Source organism: Acomys russatus, chromosome 1, assembly GCF_903995435.1.
Source record: "Acomys russatus chromosome 1, mAcoRus1.1, whole genome shotgun sequence".
In the NCBI taxonomy this organism is placed as follows: domain Eukaryota; kingdom Metazoa; phylum Chordata; class Mammalia; order Rodentia; family Muridae; genus Acomys; species Acomys russatus.
Genome location: NC_067137.1, coordinates 67,053,513 through 67,076,304, shown reverse-complemented (window position 1 = coordinate 67,076,304; position 22,792 = coordinate 67,053,513). Strand labels below are relative to the sequence as shown.

The 22,792-nt window shown below is 43.8% G+C and overlaps 2 protein-coding genes and 1 non-coding gene across 4 annotated transcripts in view; 1 reads left to right on the top strand and 2 right to left on the bottom strand.

Moving 5' to 3' along the window:
• Positions 1-1,586: 1,586 nt before the first annotated feature.
• On the bottom strand, positions 1,587-1,725 carry LOC127197342 (small nucleolar RNA SNORA48). The gene has a single exon (XR_007831653.1). It is a non-coding gene; the product is annotated as a small nucleolar RNA SNORA48 (small nucleolar RNA).
• A 6,528-nt stretch (positions 1,726-8,253) lies between these two features.
• Positions 8,254-22,792, top strand: part of Ralgapa1 (Ral GTPase activating protein catalytic subunit alpha 1) — a 213,682-nt gene continuing 199,143 nt past the window's right edge. For both annotated transcript variants that reach the window (XM_051146322.1, XM_051146313.1), the window contains exon 1: positions 8,254-8,458. In XM_051146322.1, coding sequence (XP_051002279.1) covers positions 8,353-8,458 — 106 coding nt within the window. In that variant the 5' untranslated portion in view covers positions 8,254-8,352. The remainder of the gene's footprint in view (positions 8,459-22,792) is intronic.
• LOC127189454 (glyceraldehyde-3-phosphate dehydrogenase-like) lies at positions 10,430-11,535 on the bottom strand. Its single transcript, XM_051146289.1, has one exon. The coding sequence runs from the start codon at positions 11,518-11,520 to the stop codon at positions 10,510-10,512; it is 1,011 nt and encodes a 336-aa protein (XP_051002246.1). The 5' UTR covers positions 11,521-11,535; the 3' UTR covers positions 10,430-10,509.

The following is a 22,792-nucleotide window of genomic DNA, read 5'->3' as shown; positions in this document are numbered from 1 at the left end:
GATGTTCTTTGTTTAACAAATCTCACTCATTGAAATGTCCATTTTGGCTTTCATTTTCTGCTTTCTTTCTAACGTTTTATTGATTCTTTGTGAATTTCACATCATGTACTCTAGTTCCCCTCATCTCCCCAACCCCTCATAGCCACCCTTTGCCCTTGCAATCCCCCCCAATAAAACACACAAGCAAACAAACAAACAACAACAACAACAACAACAAAACCCCTACAATGTATAGAAAACATCTCAAGGTGGAGGCTGTACTATGTCACAGTGTGTCCCACAGTGTATCCCTCCATTCACACATCTTCACTTGCAAATGTTCATTGCAGTGAGTCATTGATCTGATTTGAGTCCCCTAATTTCTGTGATACCATCAATATTGAATCCTCATCAGGACTCCTCCTGGTTATCCTGTTGTTGCCCTGTGTCATAGGGACCCTGCAGCTTTGGAACAGCAGGACTGACCCCTTCATGAATCCCAACCATTTGCAGACGATTCAGATTTTGGGGTGAGCCAATTCAGAGCCCTGGGTCTGGGCCTGGGTGTTAGCTGAGCTGGTCAGCTTGCCTGCTGTCCCTTATCTGCAGCATCAGGGCAAGCTCTCCAGCACTGTTCTGTCCAGGACACCTAATGCCACCATGTGCAGGAGGCAGCCAGTGAGGGCCAGAGCTAACTCTCCTGCTCTAATGACTGCAAGGCCAACTCTCTTGACTGCTATAGGTGGTGAGAGCGAGGGGCAAGGGGGCAAGACATCACACCCTCCATGCCATCACACAGCGCAGACAAGTGCCCCCCCCCCCACCCCGTCCCAAGGTCAGCTCTGTTTTGCTGTCCAGGCGAAGTACAGGGCATGCTCTCCAGAGTGTTGCCCCTGGTGAGAGGCAAGGCTAGCTTGTCCAAGTTCAAGACCCTGTGAGCAGCTTTCCTGATTGGCAGAGCTGTCGAGGGGCAAAAGGGGACTGAGGAAGGGGGCCAGTATCACCTCTGGGCCTGGGCCTGGGCCACCCCACGGCAGATAAGTGGTAGGGTCAGCTCTCCCACATACACACCCCCTACCAGGACCAGCTCCCCTGAACTTGCTGGACAAAGCACAGGGTCTGTTCTTCCTAGTGCGGCGTCCTGCACTGCTGGAGGTGGAGCCAGCTCTCCAGCACATGCAGTGAGGGACCGGGCCAATTATGCACGCTCCTGGACACCCGCGTGGTCCTCGGTGGCTGCCCCAATCAGGGACATCCCCGTGCTCTCTAGTGGTAATACGAGCTTCAGACATCGACACTGACCCCTGCCACTGCATAACCAAAGACTCAGTGGCAGCTCCCGCTGGAACGTCACCATGGCCCCAGGTGGCGGGGATGGCCACTCACCAGCCTACTTCTTTCCAAGCTTGAGTCTGCAGTTCTACCTGTCTTCATAATGCTCCCAGAGGCTCCACTTCTTTCTCGCCCCTTTGACCACCACATACTAGCACACTGTGGCGGCTCCCCCTGCTGAAGGCTCACCATGCCCTGGAGGGGGAGGTCTGTGGGTGGCAAGGCAGTCCCCAGGACTCCTACTGCGCGCGCTGCCTGAATATGATTTGATTTTTTTGTGAGTCCTAGGCATAAAACAGCTTTGGCCGGTAAGCCAGGCATCAGGCTAGGATGAACAACGGACTGCCATCGCTCTGCCCCTGACTGATAGAAGACCACCACCAACAAGGTGTCTCTTTGCCCATTGCCAGGGCGACAAATTGTCATTATTGAGCTGACAGCAAAGTAATTGGCAACTTAAATATATTGCATAAATCATGTAAGCAGTTACTGAGTACCTACTGTTTACACAATCTTTGCATATGTATACACTGTGTATCTAGCGCTTAACTCTGATATTACAGGGCTAAACTGAAGTGGTGGTGTAGCATCAGCAACTGATCACCCAGCAGACTTTACTCTGAGGGTAAAAAGCTTGACTCTCCAGGCCAGAACTGATAGTAACTGGTGGAGGGTCAGAGTTGATGCTCTACACGTACATACGCGCATACATACATACACGTTCTCACATTGGGTGGATGGAGCAAAGCTTCGAGGAGAAAGCTCCAGCTACTTTACATATATATGTATACACATATACACATCTGGTGGATGGAACAAACTCCACAGGCTCTAACCATTTTTACATATATACATATATACACATCTACACATTTTGTAGATGGAACAAAATTCCAACCACTCCAACAACTTTATTTTTTTTCTCCTACAGCTTATATATCCCAGCAAAATCTTTTAGGTAGTACAGAAATCACAATGTAGTTACATTCTATTTTTCTTTAGGCAAATGATTACAATGAGTATACATAGAAACACATGTTCCCCAATACCCTCACATGATCAAGTGTTTTATGTATTATGGATGAAGAAAACAAATTATTCCAAAGAGCGCACACGCATTTGTAACTAAGCAACTTGTTATAGATTAACAAAGTGTAAGCAGGCAAGGTAATTTCTTAGCCAGTCTCTGTTTATTGGCAGTTACAAAAAAAAAAAAAAATCAATTGTTTTAAAAAGTTATTTTATAAAATTCATAGAAGAATCATGAATCTTAACTTTTATATAAAAACAATCATCCATTTTACTTTAAATCCTCAAAGTATACATTTATTCATTAACAATTTTTATTAAATTATATCAGGAAACTGAATGCAAAAATGGGTACAAGAAATGAATCATCACCAGCCCAGCTTCAGTGAGTCACATCAGCCAGTGTTAATTAGAATATTGTTCTTGCTCCTTGACCTCAAAAAGTCCCCAGCCAGCTATTAAGAGTGTACTTTTCTGAATTTCAAATTCTTCCTCAATATTTTCTATATCAGAGCCACTGACAAAACCATCTTAATCTTTCTAAAACTACTTAAAGCAAATTGGGAATTCTCTAAAATCGTTAATCCATATAAACAATGTTTTATGAAGGTTCATCTTCATAATGATCTGCAAGAAAATGCTTGCATATGAGTGGGTTGTCACTCAGACTATAGGCAATCAGGGTCTCCCCACGCTTATTCACACCATGCCAGATATGTGAGGAATACAGCAATGACAAACACGAGAAGGCACAGCAGCTGCAAGAAATCCAGAGACTAAGCCCCCAGGGCTGTGCCTCCTCAAGGCATACCCACTGTGGCCATGCAAAACAGTGGGCTGTCACCAGGAAGCTTGCTTGCCCTCCTGCGTGGTGCCCACCAAGTGTGTGTATGCTCAATTTTTTTAACCAATCTATTTTATTAACAACTTAGTGACCGAGCATACATCACTTATAACCCGACTAACCAAAACAATAGGAAATGAGGATTAATGGACACAATAACAAAACCATAAGGATATCAGTTCCAAGAAACAATTCTCCTGGCACAATCTTCAGGATTTCTTCTGTTGGAACCTAGAGTAACCAGAAACCAGAACCTCAGCAGGAGCAGGAGCCCCGAAGCCTTCCCTCAAGCAGTTCTTCTCTCTAGGAGCGCCTCGAAGTGCAGCGATGAACAACCAAAACTATCCCAAGTCTCTAAAAAGCCCCGCCTCCAGTTCTGGGCTCATTTATATATCTCCTCCCAGAGTCTGTTCACGGGATCTTTTCAGCTGGCAACAATCAAGCTCCCGCATGAGGTGGTCGGTCTTCTAGTGGATTAACCTCACCTGTTCTCTCACAAGACCATTCCAATCCCGCACTTGGGATCCTAAAAAACAGGTTTATCTCTCCTTCAAGTGTGGGTTTGGGTCTTTTGATCAGAAGTGCTATACGTTCCCTAAATAATTATATACTATGCCCCCAAATTATGTGCACTGATATCAATACATCCATTTCGCGCGCGCATGCGCGCGCGTGTGTGCGTGTGCATGTGTGTGTGGGTGTGTGTGTTTCTTTTGCAGGGTAAGTACTACAACCTTGAGCTACATTCCATGCCCCTAGCACTTTTTCCAGCACTCCAAGGATGGAGACAGGAAGTTTATGAATTCAAGATCAACACCAACACTATAGTTGAGATGACCAAACAAAGATATATGTAGGAAGTGAAATCGTCAGGACTTGGTAGTTGATTAGACACAAGGGGAAAGGAAGCCTTAAGACAGAACTATCTGGGCGAGGGGAGGACTAGGGAGATGGTTCCTTACAGTTCTCTACACACAAGCATGGGAACCTGAGTTCAGATTCCAAGTGTCCAACATGAAAGCAGTAAAACCTGGGCCTAGCTACGCTCTGGAACCCCAGTCCTCAGAGCCCATTGGCCAGCCAATCGACAAGCTCTGGGTTTAAAAACTAAGGCAGAGAGTGATAGAAGACATCTGAGTTTCAATCTCTGGCCTGCACTGAACACACATTTGCACACTCACACTAACATGTGCGCGCGCGCGCGCACACACACACACACACACACACACACACACACACACACAAACTGTAAGACAATTCAGGCTTGTTTCTTGAAATCCATGCTAGCATTAGGACTGTATACCTAATGAGGGAAGATGAGTCAATGAAGCGAGAATTTGTTTTAATCCCAGGTGTGGGGTATGCGGCTGCTTCAGACTGTCTCCAGCAGCCGACTATGATTTGTCTTGTACTCTGGCAGGGGCATGATTTTCCAGAATTCTGGGGATTCCGCAGAGGGTACATCAATGCCAGAGCCTCAAGAGAGGCGGCAGCTGCTGCTCCCCCTGCTGTTGTTGCTGTTTACTATTTGTTGTTTGTTGCTGTTTTCTGGATTGCTGGTTGCTGGTTGGAGATATCCCGGTGAAGATCAAACTTGCCTGAAGAAACTCGACACCCCTATCCGCACTAAGTTGTCTAACAGTATCACTGTCCCATCTCCCCTCTAACCTTCTTTCTCTCCTACCTAGTATTGGGGGGCTGGAAGGGATAGGGGTGGTGTAAGGAGGTCACCCTCAACTATATACTGAGTTTGAGGTGAGCCTGAGCATGTCTACAGATAAGTAAATAAATAGAAACTCTTAAAAAAAAAAAACTAGGTGTTTTACAAAGCGTTACTTCCGCCCTCCTGACTTGTAGCTCACCTCAAACTCAGTATGTAGTTGAGGGTGACCTTGAACTACTTATCCTCCTGCCTCTAGCTCCACAGTGCTGGGACTACAAGGATGAGCCACCTTGCTGCAGCCTACCAACCTAGCTCTGCCTCCAGCCTGACAGTTTCTATTCTCACACAAACATATTGATTTTTTTAGCTTAAAATTGATATGTTATTTTTTCTTTTCTTTTCTTTTTATTTATTTTCTCCCTTTCCTAGATGACACTAGCTTGTGTCAAGTTAACAACAAAAAAACAAAAAACAAAAACAAAAAGCTAACCAGTACATATGACAGACTATCCATTGACCATTCAACTAACTTCTGATGGGAGTCATTCATAGTAGAGATTTTCTTTTCTTTTCTTTCTTTCTTTCTTTTTTTTGTTCTGTTCTGTTCTGTTTTGTTTTGCTTTTGAGACAGGGTTTCTCTGTGTAGCCCTGGCTGTCCTAGAAATTGATCTGTAGACTAGGCTAGCCTGGAACTCAAAGGTACCTGTCGCGTGCCAGGATAAACAGTGTGTGCTACCACAGCCTGGCCATAGCAGAATTTTTCAATGCTATAGTCAGGTCGAGGTCCAGGGGAAACCCTTTCCCTCAAATTCCAAAAGGCAGAAGGGACGAAGGGCTGTCCGTGGTGCCAAGTAGCACAACGAAGTGCACTGTGACCTCCAGACTCCCTCAGTATCACAGGTACTGTTACACACTGCAAACTCCATAGCATCCTTCTCACAGCTTCCCGTACCCCAGACTTCTCTCACCCCAGCTGTACCCATTCCCCTTACAGCCCTGTTATTTCTCAGCATCACTCTCTGCCCTCCAACACTCCCCCTACGCTCTGTTCCTCCACCTCTCTCTGCTCTGCTCCTGCTTCTCTCCGAGCCAGGCCCAGTCTGCCGTTCACATTCAGTGTACGATTTTGTCTCTGTGCTCTGGACTCTTTCAGATGCCTCTGGCTATTCTCTCATATCTGCAACAAAAATCTTGCCCTTAACCATACCATGGAGAGATCACATAGTCAGCTTATATGGTTATAAATAATGCTTTAATCTTTCCAGACTTTCCCCCTCATTTCTGACACCCTTCAGAAGAGTTCTAAAAGTGGAACTTCTGAATCCGATCACACAAAGATGTTTACGTCTCCGATCACACAAAGATGCTTACGTCTCCGATCACACAAAGATGCTTACGTCTCCGATCACACAAAGATGCTTACGTCTCCGATCACACAAAGATGTTTACGTCTTGTTATTTTTCAGAAGCTTCGTATTAATCACTGTTTCTTACAGATAGGCTGGGTCGTCTACGCTGTTACACTCACCGCTGAATTGCTATCTGAAGGCAAACATTACTGATGAAACAATGCATCACTGTGAAAAAAGAGTTTTGTTGACTGAAGGAAGCTCGAGACAATTAAGAGTATTCTTGGACTTTATGTAAAACCCTCGGGGTTGGGGGGGAGCTGATCAGTGGTGAAGGGAGCATATGGTCTTGCAGAGGACCCATGTTTGCCTTTAAGTTCAGCTTCAAGGTCTCTGACATCTCTGGCCTCAAAGGGCACCTGCACTAATGTGTGAGCACACACACACACATACACACTTTAAAATAAAAGTAAATCAGCTCAGTGATTAAGAGGACCTGGGTTCAGTTCCCAAAACCAACACGGCAGCTCACAGCCATCTGTAACTCTAGTTCCAGATGATCTGGCACCATCACACAGACATACATGCAGGCAGGAAAACACCAAAACAAACAAACAAGTATGCTGGACATTGGTGGTGCACACCTTTAATCCCAGCACTCGGGAGGCAGAAGCAAGTGGATTTCTGTAAGTTTGAGGCCAGGCTGGTCTACACAGTGAGTTCCAGGACAGCCAGGGCAAAGAAACCCTGTCTTGAAAGACCCAAACCAACCAACCAACCGAGCAGCCAGCCAAACAAATAAAAATAAATCTTTTAAAATCTTTAAAAGAAAAAATACAAACAAAACCCTCTAAGAAATATGAATTCAGAGTGACAGAAGGCAGATCAGCAGGTGCCCAGGCACCAGGGATGGACAATGAGAAAGACACTGTTGAGAAAGTAAGAGGTGCATAATTCTGTAATTATTATTCATGTTTTTCATTTTTCTCTATTTTTTTTTTTTTTTGCTTTGTTTTTGAGACACGGTCTAATGTAGCTGAGCCTGACTTTGAATTTTGTTTCATCTCCCAAATGCTGGGATGACAGGAGAGCACTACCACACTTAGTTAATTGTTTTAATTGGACTGGACAGATCTTTCTTTAGATTTGTTTGAGTACTTCACTTACTAAGACAGCCTTCCTTTAAAAATCATCCAGATTTAATTTTTCTCTCAATACATGGTTGTACTCCTTTACCTGTACAAGATATTTATTTGATTATGTATTTTTTGTTATTTGATTATGTGCTGGAGATCACCGGCCCTGGCCATATGCGTGGTAACTTAAAGGAAAAGGATGTACCACACTCCTACGCGTCTCTAAAGTACAGTACATTTTTGATCATTCGTTTTCAAAACACAGGAAGACTCCAAATTAGAAAGTGAACAATTTGCAAAACATAGGAGGAATCATAGTTAGATAGTGAAATGACGTTACAGCCAAGGCTTCAGAGCTGTTATCAAGCTGGCTTTGCACATCGGCTCTGATGTTTACCTCAAGTTACTAGGAGCAACTTAAAGAGCAGAGATATATGACCTTATCAACAAAAACTCTAGAAACCGCTGTTTACAACGAGCACACCCTCCTTAGCTACCCTGCCCTTCATTAGTGCTCACAGAAGAAACCAAAGAGGTGAGAGCCCGCAGAAATGAGCTCAGGCCGGCGTGACGTCACGAGCATTTGACGTCAGAAGGCGGTTGCCACGGGGACCGCTCGCCACCGACGGCAGAGTCGTGAAACTCCATCTCCACACGACTCGGTTTTGGCCTCTGCGGAGTTGAAGCTGCTAGAGAAGCTTCAACCTTAAGGGGGCCTCAGGGAGAGAGGGGTGGCGGCGCGGCGGAGCGCTCCATCTCCGCGGCGGTGGGGCCCGGGCCGAGGCCTGGGCGGCGGCGGCCGCTCCGCGTCTTCTCGTCGCTGCAGCGCGCCGGGCGGATCCGCCATATTGGAGCCGGGGCCGCAGGTTCCGTGCAGCGGCGGCGCGAGGCGGGCCTGGCAGCGGGGCCGGCGCGGCGGCGGCGGGGGAGCGCATGAGTCGCCGCGGCTAGCCTCTTCCCCGCCCACCGCCTGCGCTGGGCCGTCGGGACCCGGCCGGGAGGGGCCGCGGCGGCCGCAGGATGTTCTCTAAGAAGCCGCACGGGGACGTGAAGAAGTCCACCCAGAAGGTGCTGGACACCAAGAAGGACGCGCTGACCCGCCTCAAGCACCTGCGCATCGTCATCGGTGAGGAGAGCGGCGACCTGGGGGGCGATGCCGGGGCCTGTGAGCCCCGGGGGTTCGCCCTCGCGACCTGGCGCGGTCGGGAGGGCGGCGTCTCTGCCCACTCGCGGCGGGGCGGAGGGTGAGGGAAAGGGGCAGCTTGACAGTTGGCACAAACCGATCGGTACCGACACCGAGAGACCCACGTTTGAGTTCGTGGTCTGAATTCTTAAAAAACAACAGCAACAGAAAAACAAACAAACAAAAAAGGAGCGTCAGGCTAGAAACTTAAGTCCTTGATGAGACTTCAGGGGCACTTGGTGTTGTGGGTAATGGTGTTTAGAGGGTGTGTTTGCTCTATGACTGACAACTGCCATCCCCACCCAAGTAGAAAGAAAAGCAAATGCTCGTTCGGGCGGTATAACCCGTAGTCTGCAGTTACACCTCTTTGGGAAGTGGGTGGTTCCCGAAGCTTGTGGGAAAGAACCCGCCCCACATCCCCCGTTCTTCCTTTGCTGTCCTTTAGAAAGAAAAATAATTACAGAGAACAAGATTCTCCAGAACTCTACAGAATTCAGTTTTCATGAAAAATTTCTTATTCTCAGCCGTCTTCAACTTCAGTTTTTCTAAAGACCGAACCGAGCTGAGTTTGGGGTACAGTGTTACATGAGGGGTTTGGATACTTGGTCATAGATAATGTTGATGCGGGCCAGACTGTACCTATGGAACTTTTTGTTCTGTACTTGAATGTTGTTGTTGTTGTTTTTTAATGAGGAAGTTTGAGATGAAAAGGACAGTTAGCCAGGGTTTATGTATTGAATAATAGCATAACTGAGCTTAGAGCTCAGATGCCTGGACTCCTATTCGAAGTTTATCATCGTAGGCTCTTTTCCCGTAACTTCCTGTTTTGGAGAGTGACATAGGATTAGTGGTGTGTCCTCTGTTTTAGGGATGTATTTCTCTACTGTGCTGTGACAGATACCACTAATAATACCCGCCATTGTGCTGTGCTTTCCTGTCTACAAAGGGTCTCACATGAATTATTATAATCTGTTTTTGCAATCTGTCTGGAAATAGAGATATTCTTGCCATTTTTTTTTTTTTTTAACAAATGAGAAAGTTGAAGGTAAGCCGTGGTTCTACTAAGCTGCTGTGATACTAAATTAAGACCAGATTTTGTGTCTCTAATTTATTTTTCAACCTTCCTACATATATGACAGCTAATCTTTATCACAATACTTAGATTAGAGAACGTGACTAAATCCAGCTTATGCAAACCATTTGAATATGGTAGAAGTTTTAGATGGTAGAGGTTTTCTTTTTGTTTGTTTGTTTGTTTTTATAAACATCTTACTTTCATTCTGGAGCTAAGTCATTAAAGCAAGATTTGTCCGAGAAGATGTGGCTGAGACATGCTACGTGTGACCATAGCTGTGTTAGAAAATAATGGCGGTTGGGAACCGGACACTTAGTGGAACATGATTCTCACTCGGGACAAGCGGTAGACTCCGTAAATGCAGAACTTTGAAGCTGAGTTACAACGGGGTATTGGGATTTCCTAAATTAACTGCCACTGATAAAGAGTGGTTTCTGTGGTGTGTGTGTGTGTGTGTATGTATGTGTGTGTGTCTATGTGTGTGTGTATGTATGTGTGTGTGTCTATGTGTGTGTGTCTGTGTGTGTGTGTGTGTTTCCTAACTTGGGAAATAAGAGATGTATTGCTGTCACACACGTTGGGTATTTTGTAGGACTTAGCTTCCTCATTTGAAACTACAGTACTTAAAAAAAAAAAAAAAAAAACAAAACCTCTTTTGCTTTATTAATTTAAAGGTTCTTTTTTATTTTATTTTATTTTATTTATTTATTTATTTTTAGGTGCAGTGAACTTTATTGATGGTATTCAAGAGAGTAGGGCTCCCTGGGCCCCTCCCATTATTCTGGGCTCTAGGATGGAGACTGTGAGGGGGAGATTCTCAGTGTCAGGGGCAGAGTTGGAACAGGGACTCCTCAGCAGCCGAGGGCCTCTCTCTCGCTCTCGTGTCCTTGCTGGGGTGGGGGGTGGGCTCCAGGGCTTCTTACTCCTTGGAGGCCATGTAGGCCATGAGGTCCACCACCCTGTTGCTGTAGCCAAATTCATTGTCATACCAGGAAATGAGCTTTACAAAGTTGTCATTGAGGGCAATGCCAGCCCCAGCATCAAAGGTGGAAGAGTGGGAGTCGCTGTTGAAGTCGCAGGAGACAACCTGGTCCTCAGTGTAGCCCAGGATACCCTTCAGTGGGCCCTCAGATGCCTGCTTTACCACCTTTTTGATGTCTTCATACTTGGCGGGTTTCTCCAGTCGGCATGTCAGATCCACGACGGACACGTTGGGCGTGGGAACATGGAAGGCCATGCCAGTGAGCTTCCTATTGAGCTCTGGGATGACCTTGCCCACAGCCTTGGCAGCACCAGTGGATGCAGGGATGATGTTCTGGGCAGCCCCACGGCCATCACGCCACAGCTTTCCAGAGGGGCCATCCACAGTCTTCTGGGTGGCAGTGATGGCATGGACTGTGGTCATGAGTCCTTCCACAATGCCAAAGTTGTCATGGATGACCTTGGCCAGGGGCGCTGAGCAGTTGGTGGTGCAGGAAGCGTTGCTGACAATTCTGAGTGAGCTGTCATACTCCTCCTGGTTCACGCCCATCACACCCATCACAAACATGGGGGCATCGGCAGAAGGGGCGGAGATGATGACCCTTTTGGCTCCACCCTTCAAGTGGGCCCCGGCCTTCTCCATGGTAGTGAAGATACCAGTGGACTCCACAACATACTCGGCACCAGCATCAGCCCATTTGATGTTAGCGAGATCTCGCTCCTGGAAGGTGGTGATGGCCTTCCCGTTGATGACAAGCTTTCCGTTCTCAGCCTTGACCGTGCCGCAGAACTTGCCGTGGGTAGAGGCATACTGGAACATGTAGACCATGTAGTTGAGGTCAATGAAGGGGTCATTGATGGCAACAATATCCACTTTGCCAGACATGAAGGCAGCCCTGGTAACCAGGCGCCCAATACGGCCAAATCCGTTTACTCCAACCTTCACCATCGTGTCAAGGGACGAGGCTGGCACTGCACGAAAAGATGCAGCTGTCTCTGGAACAGGGAGGGGCAGAGAGCTAAAGATTCTTTTTTAAAATATAGAAATCACCAGGAAGACATCTTCCAGGACTTTGAGACGTTGAACATCTTATAGACCTGTGCTCCATGAGAAGCCCACACTGACGTAGTTGTAGAACCGTGCTGTCTCACCAGACGCGTTTTGCCAACAACAGACAGTTGATCGTGTCTGGAAGCGCTTTTTCTGTGGGAGTTACTAGACATAACATGCTAGATGCTGCTAAATGAACAGAAAAACAGGATTCAGGTCCCAAGTGTCAGAGTACTGGGTTCTGAGCCCTTATCATTAACGCATACTAATAGATGAACCCACAAGTGTTAAGTTCTCTCCCTCTGCCTTAGGGCGAGGAATTGAACCCGGGCCTCAAGTCTGTGAGCAGACTCTTGCTGCTGAGCAGCGTTTCAACTTCGATATTTGATAGTTACAGCTATTTTATTTAAAATAAGATTAATATGATTTCTAAGAAAATGTGAGAAATAGAAAGACAAAGTTGAACCCTTAGAACCTTGCCAATTAGTATATTATTTGTAGTTAGAAGAGCCATTTTAAATTCTTTTTGAAAATAAATAGGGTTTTAAGTAAATACAGTGAAGAGACTGCTTAGTTGGCTAATTACATAGAGCCGTATCAGACCAAAGAAAAATACATCCAGATAATAAAATATCAACTCCCCTTAGACAAAGTCTTTGTAGATAGGATCTGTCTCCTGTTGGCATCACGGTTTTACAACCACTTTAGTGTGATCTTCTGTATAGGTCCTTACTGACAGGACAGAAAGCTATAAGAATGTTCAATATTTGAAAGTCTTTAGAGATGTTTTCCTCAGTGCTTTCCATTAAAAGATGTATTATATTTTTCATGTGTATGGATGTTCTGCCTGCATGTATGACTATGCAGTACATGCTTTGCATGTATGTCTGTGTACTGCATGTTTATTTGGTGCTTTGGTACCCAAGGAAGCCAGAAGAGGGTGTTGGGTCCATGGTGGAATTCCAGATAGTTGTAAGCTACCTTATGATAGCTTGAGACTAGATGGGACTTGAACCTTTAGGTTCTCTGGAAGAGCAGCCAGTGTTCTTAATCACTGAATTACCTCTCCAGCCCACCTTTCATTTTGTTTTTAAAGTCCTTAAAATGCAAACAAAGTGTGTGTGTGTGTGGGGTCTTTTTTTTCTTCTTTAAAAATCGGTTATTATATGAAAATATAAAATTTAAATATCCAGTGGACCTTTTTCTTGGCATGTGTTTCAACTGTAGTGAAAATTCCAGTTAAATTGGTAGAATTTAGTCAGGTGTAGTGCTGCACTTTGATGCTAAGGCAGGAGGATTACAAGTTAAGACACTCTGGGCTATAGCTATATAGGGAGTACCAGGTCAATCAGGGCTACATAGTGAGACCTTGCCTCAAAAAACAAACAAACAAAACAAAACAAAACAAAAGACTCCTGATGGATTTAGGTTTCAAATCTGCTGGCTTACTGATGATATCATATCTTTATTTGTAGGAACTAAAAGGCTTAAAAAAAAAAAAAAAAAAAAAAAAAAAAGAAGAGGCCTTGTCTGGTTTCTAGAGTTTTGTGGTATCTTTTTTTTTTTTTACCTCCTCACATGTTTTACCACTGGTAGCTTTAATATATAGTAATAATGATAATAAGGTTACCACATGTAAAATGAGTAAGATAGTTCTTGGCGTATTATGCATATTCTGGAAGTGTTGGTTTGCTTCTATTTAAAGTGGCAAGTTGGAAGTTTAGTTGTCTGCATTTAAAACACATGTTTACTTAGCTAAGAATAGATTTTTGCTAGGTCATTCTAACAGCTTCATTAATGTATAGATGTCATCGGATTAAATTGCACATATTTAAAGTTTTTACAGTCGTTTTAACATAGGGGTACCTCATAAAATCAGCATTAGACTTAGCCAAACAAGATAAGTATAGCTAGGGCCTGGGCAGGTAGCTCAGTAATGAAGCATTCACTGTTTGTACAAGGCTGAGGAGTTATCTTCTCTACAAGTAACAGAAAAATGGCTGGGGCTGTAGCTCAGTGGTCGAGTGCCTGCCTAGCATGCTTGAGGTCCTAGGTTCAATCCCTAATACTGCCTTCAAAACTAAGCAACAAAAACCTATAGTCATGTGCATGAGATAATGAATATGTTCCTAACCTCCCCAAGTTTCTTCATGCTCCCCTTCCTCCTTTCCTTCCTCCCCAGTTTATACCTTCCCATCCATCCCTGGACAAATTCCAACCTGCTCTCTAAATTTGCATTTCATAGAGTTCTATATAAATGAGACTACATAGCATATAACTGAAACTTTCCTATGTTGTGTTTTTTCGTTTTCTTTTACTCAGCCTCATTATTTTGAAATCCATCTCTGTTGTCCTCTGGTGCCAGTGGTTTTTGTGCTTAGTCTTGAGAAGTAGTCTGCTAGACCACAGGTTTTCCTGTTATCTGTTGATTAATACGTGCGTTGTTTGGGGCTGTTCCAAGTGAAGCAAGCTGCTGGGCTGGAGAGATGGCTCAGCCGTTAAAGGCAACCAGGAACAAGCGACAGTGCTGCCAGGTGGGCTTGAATAGACACACTTCTCATTTGGAATGGACAGGTACCTGGGAATGGAGTGGCTGGGCATGTGGCCGATGCCTATAATCTCAGCGCTTGGGAGGTGGAGTCTGCAAGATTGTCTCAAATTTGAAGCTAGCTGAAGCTATGTGAGTTACAGTCTAGCCTGGGCTACAGAATGAGAGCCCTTGTCTCAACAACAAAACAACCAAAGAAACTGCCAATTTCTTTATTATTATTCAACATTTCAGCTGGTATGAGAGTATCAGTTCCTCCATACATGCGTTATGGCTGCTCTGTGTGACCAGTGCTCTTTGTTTCAGCCTCTGTGTATGCTGGTCACGTCTGACAGTTTGTGCTTATTGGTATTGTGTAACTTTTTTTACTTTTTTGGTAAACTTTCTCTTAAAATCTGGATCGTTCTCATTTGTTGAGGCAGGGTCTCTAAATCAAGTCCAGGCGTGTTGATACCAGCCGGGCGAGCGAGCCAGCTGTTCCTGCCTTCCAAGCCCCAGGCTTGGGATGTGAGCGCTGGTCCTCACCTTTGTATGGCATGTGCTTCACCTGCTCTGCTGGGCCATCTCCTCAGCCCTGCTCAGAAGTTTAACATTGTTTGGTTTTCTTAGTTTTGAAAGGCCTTTGTATATTCAGTATAAAAGTTTTCTGTGGGTTTGTTTTGTTACTGTTGTTTTGTTTTCTCATTGCTCAGGGTCAGAGCCAGGACCACCTTAGTCAACTGCTCTCCTTGCAGAAGCACCCCAGCCAGCTAAGACAAGTCTTTTTTATCAAGTAAACGATTTGCCGAGCACTCACACCCAGCCTCAGCTGATTGTGAACTGTCCTTTCATTTTCTTCCTTTTCAAAAGATCATTTCTAAAGAGAAAAGCTGCTGCCCTCTCCCTACACCCCCAGGGTTTCTCTGTGTAGCCTTGGCTGCTCTGGACTCTGTAGACCAAACTGGCCTCGAACTCACAGAGATGTGCCTACCTCTGCCTCCCTGGGTGCTGGGATTACAGACCACTGTGCCTACCAAGAGGAAAATTTTATTTTGACATATAATACTCAGTATTTTCATTGAAAGAGTAGACATTTGTAAATTTTGAGGTTTTTAAAATATTTTTTAAACTTTTATTCTTATTTCATGTTTATGGGTGTTTTGTCTGCATGTATGTTTGTTTCTGTACTATGTGCATGCAGTACCTACACAGGCCAGGAGAAAGTGTCAGGACCCCTAGGACTGGGATTGCAGATGTTGGTGAGCTGCCTGCTTCTGAAGAACAGACAGTGAGTGCTCTTACTGCAGAGTCGACTCTCCATTCCCTAGCATTCTTAATTCTGATTAAGTATTTAATCCACCAAAACCAGAACTTTAATTTACTTTAAATATTTATATCAACTTTTTCTTTAATGCTAATTTTTGGACAGTGACATCTAAAATCTTTGTCTAACTCAAGGTTACATATATTCTTTTATGCTTCTAAAAGTGATACCGTTTAAGGTTTTATTTGGGTCCCTGGTTCACCTTGAATTACTTTGCTTCGTAACTGTGATACAGCGTGTGCTGTAGGGTGCTCCCCTCCTCCCCCGTCTCTATGCCTAGATACCCAGTTGTTTGCAAACTGCTGTTTGTTTAAGTCTTACTTTAGTGAACTTCCCCTGTGCTTTAGTTAAAATGTGGTTGTCTAAATATGTGTGGGCCTATTTCTAGACTCTGTTTTGTTTCAGAGATCTGTTTTATCTGTGCTTTTGCCAATACCACAATATTTTGATTATTGTAACTAAAATAAATCCTGAAGCTTAGTGTTTTTCTCCAGCTTTCCTCATTTTCAGAGGTGCTCTCTGTTGTTGCTTGTGCTTTTGAAGTGCCAGACCATTTGTATTTTCATGGGAGTTTGAGATTAACTTGTTAAGCCAAGCCCACCATGGTGGCACATGCCTGTACTCTCATCTACTTTGTAGTCTAGCAGTTTAGAAGGCTGAAGCCAGAGGATCATTTTAGGCAACAACCATATTGTTTTTAGACTGGCTGGCCAGCAAAACCCGGGGATCTTTCTGTCTTTGTTAAAACCTCTGTCCCTTTCTGTACCCCTAGCTTTTTGCATTGGTTCTTTTTATTTTGTTTTGTCAGGTGGTGCTGTCCACATGCTGAGTTTTATGGCCTGCATGGGCATGGTACTTCTGTCATGGAATCAGTTATGCTACGATCTGGGGTGGCCTACCAAGGTCAGGTGTCCTGTTATCCTAGTAATAGTTCCCCCCACTAGAAGCTGTAATACGATTTAAAAAAAAATGTGTATGGTGTGTGTATGCGTGTTTGTGTGTTATAATGCTTATGTGGAGGTTGATTTCTGGAGTTGATTCTCTTTTTCCACTACATGGGCTCTAGAGACGGAACTTTGGTTATTAGGTGTGGGTAGCAAGCACTTGTACCTCCTGTGTGGTCTCCTGGCCCCTACTGTGCCATTAATATGGCCTCTTTTGTTTTCATCTGGTTAGTGTTACATGGTAAGATTTTGCCCATCTTTTTAATCTACTGTATCTTTATATTTAACGTGGGTTTCCTGTTACCTGGTTGCCCCTGCCCTCGTCTTTGATTTATTTTGAACTAGTATAGGAAACAGGTGACGTCCTGAGTGAATGTGTGTTGTTGATGTGGGCACAGGCAAGGACCCCAGTTCCTTAGACACATGGGCCTTCCCTGGGTGAGGCTGAGAGGGATGGCAAAGCCTTTCTCTGGCCCATGTGTGAATGTTGATAATAGTGTGTGAAAAACAAACAAACAAACAAACAAACAACTCTATCATAGCTTTCTCTCCTGGGTGCTTACAGCTTGAAGAATGCTCCCAGTGAAGTTAGCAAAGCTTGCCTTCTTGTCAGCTGTGCACCATAAACCCTGCCTCCTCGCTAAGCTGTATGCAGTAGCTGGCCTCCCTGTTTAATTGTATATAGTAAGCACACTGAGTTTTTGGGGTGCTGTGGCTTTTCTATCAGGGAGCCCAGAACACCAATTTCCTAGCTTTCCTGTGTCTGTCATCTCTTCATTCGCTGGTCACCTCTAGTCAGTTCCAGGACTCATGCTGTGCAAGGATGTGGCAAGACAAGGTCTCATGCATGCCCAGGTTGGCCTCAGGCTCACTGTGCACTTGAGAATGATGTGGAACTTCTGATCTTCCTGTGATTCCATGCCTGGTTTATGTGACACTGGGGATCAAACCCAAAGCTTTTTGCATCCTAGGCAGGCAAGGTCTCTACTGACTGAACTACATGCCCTGTTCCCAACTTTACTGATTGGTTGGTTGATTGCTTGCTTTAGAGACAGAGTATTGTTAGGTAACCCAGGCTGACCTGATTCTCTGTCTAGTCCAGGCTGGCCTTAAATTTGAAATATTCTTCCTGCCTCAGTCTCCAGAATGCTAAGACAGGAGTACATCATTGTATCTAGCGAGAAGTTTTAAAAGTATGACCCTAGTAATCTACCTTTTAATGGAGATGTTGAGGATTATCACATTTAATGTGATTGTTGCTTTGATTAAGTTGGAGTCTGCCATCTTGCTTTTTGTTTTCTGTTTGGTGTATCTTGTCTAGTTCCATCCTTCCCTTTCCTTCCTCCTCCTCTTGTTTAATTTATAGCATGTATCTGTAAACCTGTCAGGGTTTATACCTCTAAGTGATGTTATACCTGTTTGCATTTAAAACCCTTAGAAGAGTATACTTCTGGGGCTGGAGAGGTGGCTCAGAGGTAAAGTGCACTGGCTGCTCTTCCAAAGGTCCTGAGTTCAATTTCCAGCAACCACATGGTGGCTCAAAACCATCTAAAATGTGATCTGGTGCCTCTTCTGGCCTGAAGGTATACAAGCAGGCAGAACACTGTATAAATAAATAAATAAATAAATCTTTAAAAAATTTTAAATTAATTTATTCATATTACATCTCAATTGTTATCCCATCCCTTGTATCCTCCCATTCCTCCCTCCCTCTCGTTTTCCCCCAACTCCCTTCCCCTATGTCTGTGACTGAGGGGGACCTCCTACCCCTGAATATGCTCATAGGTATCAAGTCTCTTCTTGGTAGCCTGAAGCCTGCTATCCTTCTTCTGAGTGCCACCAAATAAATAAATCTTTAAAAAAAAAAAAAAAAGTATGCTTCCATTCCCCCCTTTGAGCATTTATGCTTTTGTTACCATCTTTTACCTATATGCTGTAAATTGTATGATATTTTATATAAGCAAATAGTTTTTCTCTGTTTAGAATTCTAGGTCTGTGGGCTTGTTTTCCCTCTTTGTCCTTTAAATATTTTACTCTACTGTTTCCTTGCTTGCTTGTTTCTGATAAGTCTTTTTTCATCTTTACCTTATCCTATATGAGACATATCATCTCTTTCACTATGGCTGCTTATAAGGCTTTTTCCCTCTTCATCATTAATTGTGAGCCATTAGGTTATCTTCATATTTCTTGATGTGGAGTTCATTGAGCTTCTTAGACGCAGGTGGTAGCCTGTGGCAGAGGGCAACTGCTCACATCACCACAGACAAGAAGCAGCCTGGGGCTGATGTATTTGTGAGGATCTGTCTGCAGTGACTGACTTTCTTCAGCTCTGCCCTACTGCCTAGTTTCAAGAACTGCCCCAAATAGCACCATTAGCTGGATGTCAAGCCTTTGGAACGTAAAAGCTTCAAACCGTTGCTCCGATTAATGTACTTAGCAGAACAGGCTGTTCTAAATATAGAAAGCCATCTTTGCACCAGTATTTCATTTATTAAGGATTGTATTGTATCTACGTAAGCAATGAATAGAGTGTAGCATGAATAATTAGAGAAAGAACAACTCACCAGTCACCATGTGGAGAAAAGAAACATTATCAGGTTAAAGATGAGCTGATTACAGCTGTAAGTCATTGAGTTTGCCTCTTAAATTTCCTGGTAGCTCAGGTGAAAACAGAAAGGTCATGTTACAAGTTTTTGGTGTCTTTAGAACAGAAAGAATTCTTTGTTTTTGGTTAAAACCTTCATTTCTCTTTATCTCCTTCACTCATATGCCGTGAGTTAAGGTCTTCCTGCCTTGTCCTTCCAGGTGCTGGCATTGCACCATTACTGGCTTTGAAACTTTTTCCTTATTTAATTTGAAATTTATGTATATGCATTCATATATTTATTATATAGTACCTTTTGTTGAAGTATTTATACTATAGAAGTAGACCTTGGAGAAAATAGTAGAATAGATGAGTATTTTTTTATTTATTTATTTTTTTGTAAGTGATACCACCTTCCTCCAGTTGATATGAATCTTATCTTTTTTTGTTTGTGTGTTCTTTTGTTTTTCGAGACAGGGTTTCTCTGTGTAGCCTTGGCTATCCTGGATCCGCTTTGTAGACCAGGCTGGCCTCGAACTCACAGCGATCCACCTGCCTCTGCCTCCCGAGTTCTGGGATTAAAGGTGTGCACCACCACACCCGGCTTGGAGTATGGGACTCCCCCCCCCCCCCCGCCCCCTTTGAGACAAGGTCTCCTGGCTGTCTTGGAATTCAAGACATGTATGTAGACCATGATGGTCTTAATCTCACAGAGATCCTTTTTGCCTCTGCTTCCAGGATTAAAGGAATGTGCCATCATGTCCTGCATGTGGGGGACATCTATACTTTGCCTCTTAACTAAATATTGTTTTTTGTTTGTCTGCATGAGGGTGGGAGGGCGCATGTGTGCATATGGAGCTTAGAAGTCAATGAGAGATGTCTCAAATTTTTTTCTCTCTCTAATGTTTTTTCCCTCCCTCCCTCCCTCCCTCCCTCCCTCCCTTTCTCTTTGGGTCAGGGGCTCTCATTTGGCTTGGAGCTCACTGATTGGTTGGAATGGCTGACTAAAAAACCCTAGGGATCCTTTTGTCTCTGTGACTTTTCAGCTTTGGAATTATAGTGCACAGTCACTGGCTTTTTACATGAATTTTGGGGATCCAAAGTCAGGTCCTTATTCGTGTGTGGCAAACACTTCAACAACTGAGTCATCTTCCAGCCCCATCCTGTTCACTTTGGTGTGTTTTTGCTATCACTTTTTATTACAGTGATTTCTCTTTGTTGCTTAACCATGTGTAGCAGTTTACTGGTTGGTTTCCTTATGAGACTCTTTCTCCCTTTCTGAATTTCCACATGGTGTTGTCATAGTCTTTTATAGCACATTACTGAGCAGGTCACACCAACTGCTTTCAGATCTTTCATGGATCCCCACTGTCAGAAAGATGAAGTTCAAAAATTTTAGCTTGTATTTAAAAACCATATAATTACCTGGTCTTACTGTTCCCACTGAGTGATGCAGTTGAATCATAAAATGCAAAGGGATATAGTGGCACTTCATTTGGTTAAAACCCACCTGAGTCCCAGCTCTCTCCTTGATGTCAGGTTTCTGTGCATCATATTCTCATGGGTGACACACTCCGTGGAATAGGAAGCCAGCATCCCTGTATTGGTCTTGCTACTTTTATGCTTCTGTTACACTTCATTTGAAAATACTCCATGATTTGGGATACACATTGCTTGTTCACATTGTCCTTCAAACTTTCTCAGTGCTCTGAGTTCTCTACCTTCTGGTTGCTGTGTGCGTGTGCGTGTGTGTGTGTGTGTGTGTGTGTGTGTGTGTGTGCGCGCGCGCGCGCGCGCGCGTGCGCGCCCATGCATGCGTGCATATTTGAGAAAGGGATTCTCTGTAGCCTTTGGCTGTCCTGGAACTCACTATGTAGACCAGGCTGTCCTGGAACTCACTATGTAGACCAGGCTGTCCTGGAACTCACAGGATCCCCTTGCCTCGGCCTCCTGAGTGCTGAGGAGGCATCAAGACCAGTCCATTCCATTTCATTGATTACAATTTTTGCAGACTTTTCTTCTGTAGCCCAATCCGCCCTTCAGTGTTAGTGTTTTTCAGTGTTCTACTTACAAATCTCTTTTACCTATATATAATCCCTGAATAAATTGCCCTTGGTTTCAAATGGCCATGTATTTACTGTTGATGACCCACAAAAGCAATCTCTGCACTTAAGACTCACCATACCTTAAACTCAGGTGTCCTAAGACCTTTTCTACCACATTGCCTTCCTGTACCCCAGTTACAGCTCTGTGGGATGTTACACTGGAGCATCACACCAGAAGTCACTGCACTGTCCCTTGCTAATAATGCTTGCTGTACAGTCTGCCTTCCTATCACTCTTACTACTGGAAAACTTCAACTTTTGCAACTTTCAGGGGAAATGTACACTCAGCTTCCATCAGGCCTTCCTGGGTAGGTTAGTATAGGAGCTGCCATGACACTTTTCATACACTATGCTTATTTACCTCTAGTAGGTTGATTCTTTGGTGACAATATTATTTGCATGCCTAAGGACTGCCTTGTCTTTCCTGAGCACAGAAATATCTTTTTATATCCCTAAATTTAGTGGAGTGGCTTGCCCTATAATAGGTTATAATAGGTGCTTAGTAAATACTGTTCAGTTCTTGAGTGGATACATTAAGTATGAGGAGAACAAGACTGTTTGTGACTATTATTGGCAGTGGTACCAAAATCCTGGAGGTCAGCATTCTGACCAGAAAGAAAATTTGGGTTGTTTAAATACCTATGTAAAATAATTTGATTCAGAATCTAAAGTCTATGTTTTATAACAGAAAAATAGGCAAATGTGCACATACACCAGAACATTAACTGAAAAATGTTTATGGCATTATGGCAGTAGTAACAGACAATTTCTGCTGGTGAAAGACATTTTTATTACAGTTGATAGTATTCAGCCTTTATAAGACTCATTTTAAGGAGCCCGATGAAATGTTAGCCTTAAAGTACACTAGTCCCTCACTTTTACCCCCACTGTGTAAATATCTTCACTGGCCAGAGAGAAGGCTTGATCAAAAGACAGAGCAAATGGAAATTTCAAGGTGCTGGTCTTAAATGGAGTTATGTGGCCGATAGATGGCAAATGCTTTTAGAAGATGGAAGGGGCAGGATGGGTACTTCAGCTTCTGGAGGGAGACAGTGGTACCTCCAATGCCTTGCTTTTAGCCTGTTGATTTCAGACTCTGGGCATTAGGTGTTTTTAGAGAATAACCCTTGATGTTTTGGGCTATAAATTCTTGTAAACAATCACAGAAAGCTAAGAGAAGTTTCTTGGCAGTTTTGGCCTTTCTCCCTCTACTGTGTGTATTTGAGAATCAGCTGGTTAACTTCCATGAAAAGCTTCGATTGGATGTTTTGGTTTTTGAAACAAGTTATCTTACTATATATATAGCTCAGGCTGGTCTTGAACTGGAAATTCTCTTGCTTCACTTCCTGACAGCCTTACATGTGCTTGATGTTACTCAGCTTTTGTTTTGTTTTTTTAATTATGTTGAATCTACAGACTTAATTGGAGGAAATACTGACTTTAGTAGTACGTGCTGTCTTTCTGTACTAAGGAATTTTCCATTTACTTATTTAAGTTTTTTGGTTTTTTTATTTATTTTTTTTTATTCAGAAGGAAAAGTTTTACATTTTTTTTTTCCAGGAAAGATTCTTACAACCTTTTAAACAGTTACGTTTTAAGAGTGTTCATATTTAAAAGGGCACTTGGGAGGTAGATAGAGGTAGGACTACTACTATAGCAGAGGGCCACACCTGCCCGACACTGTCA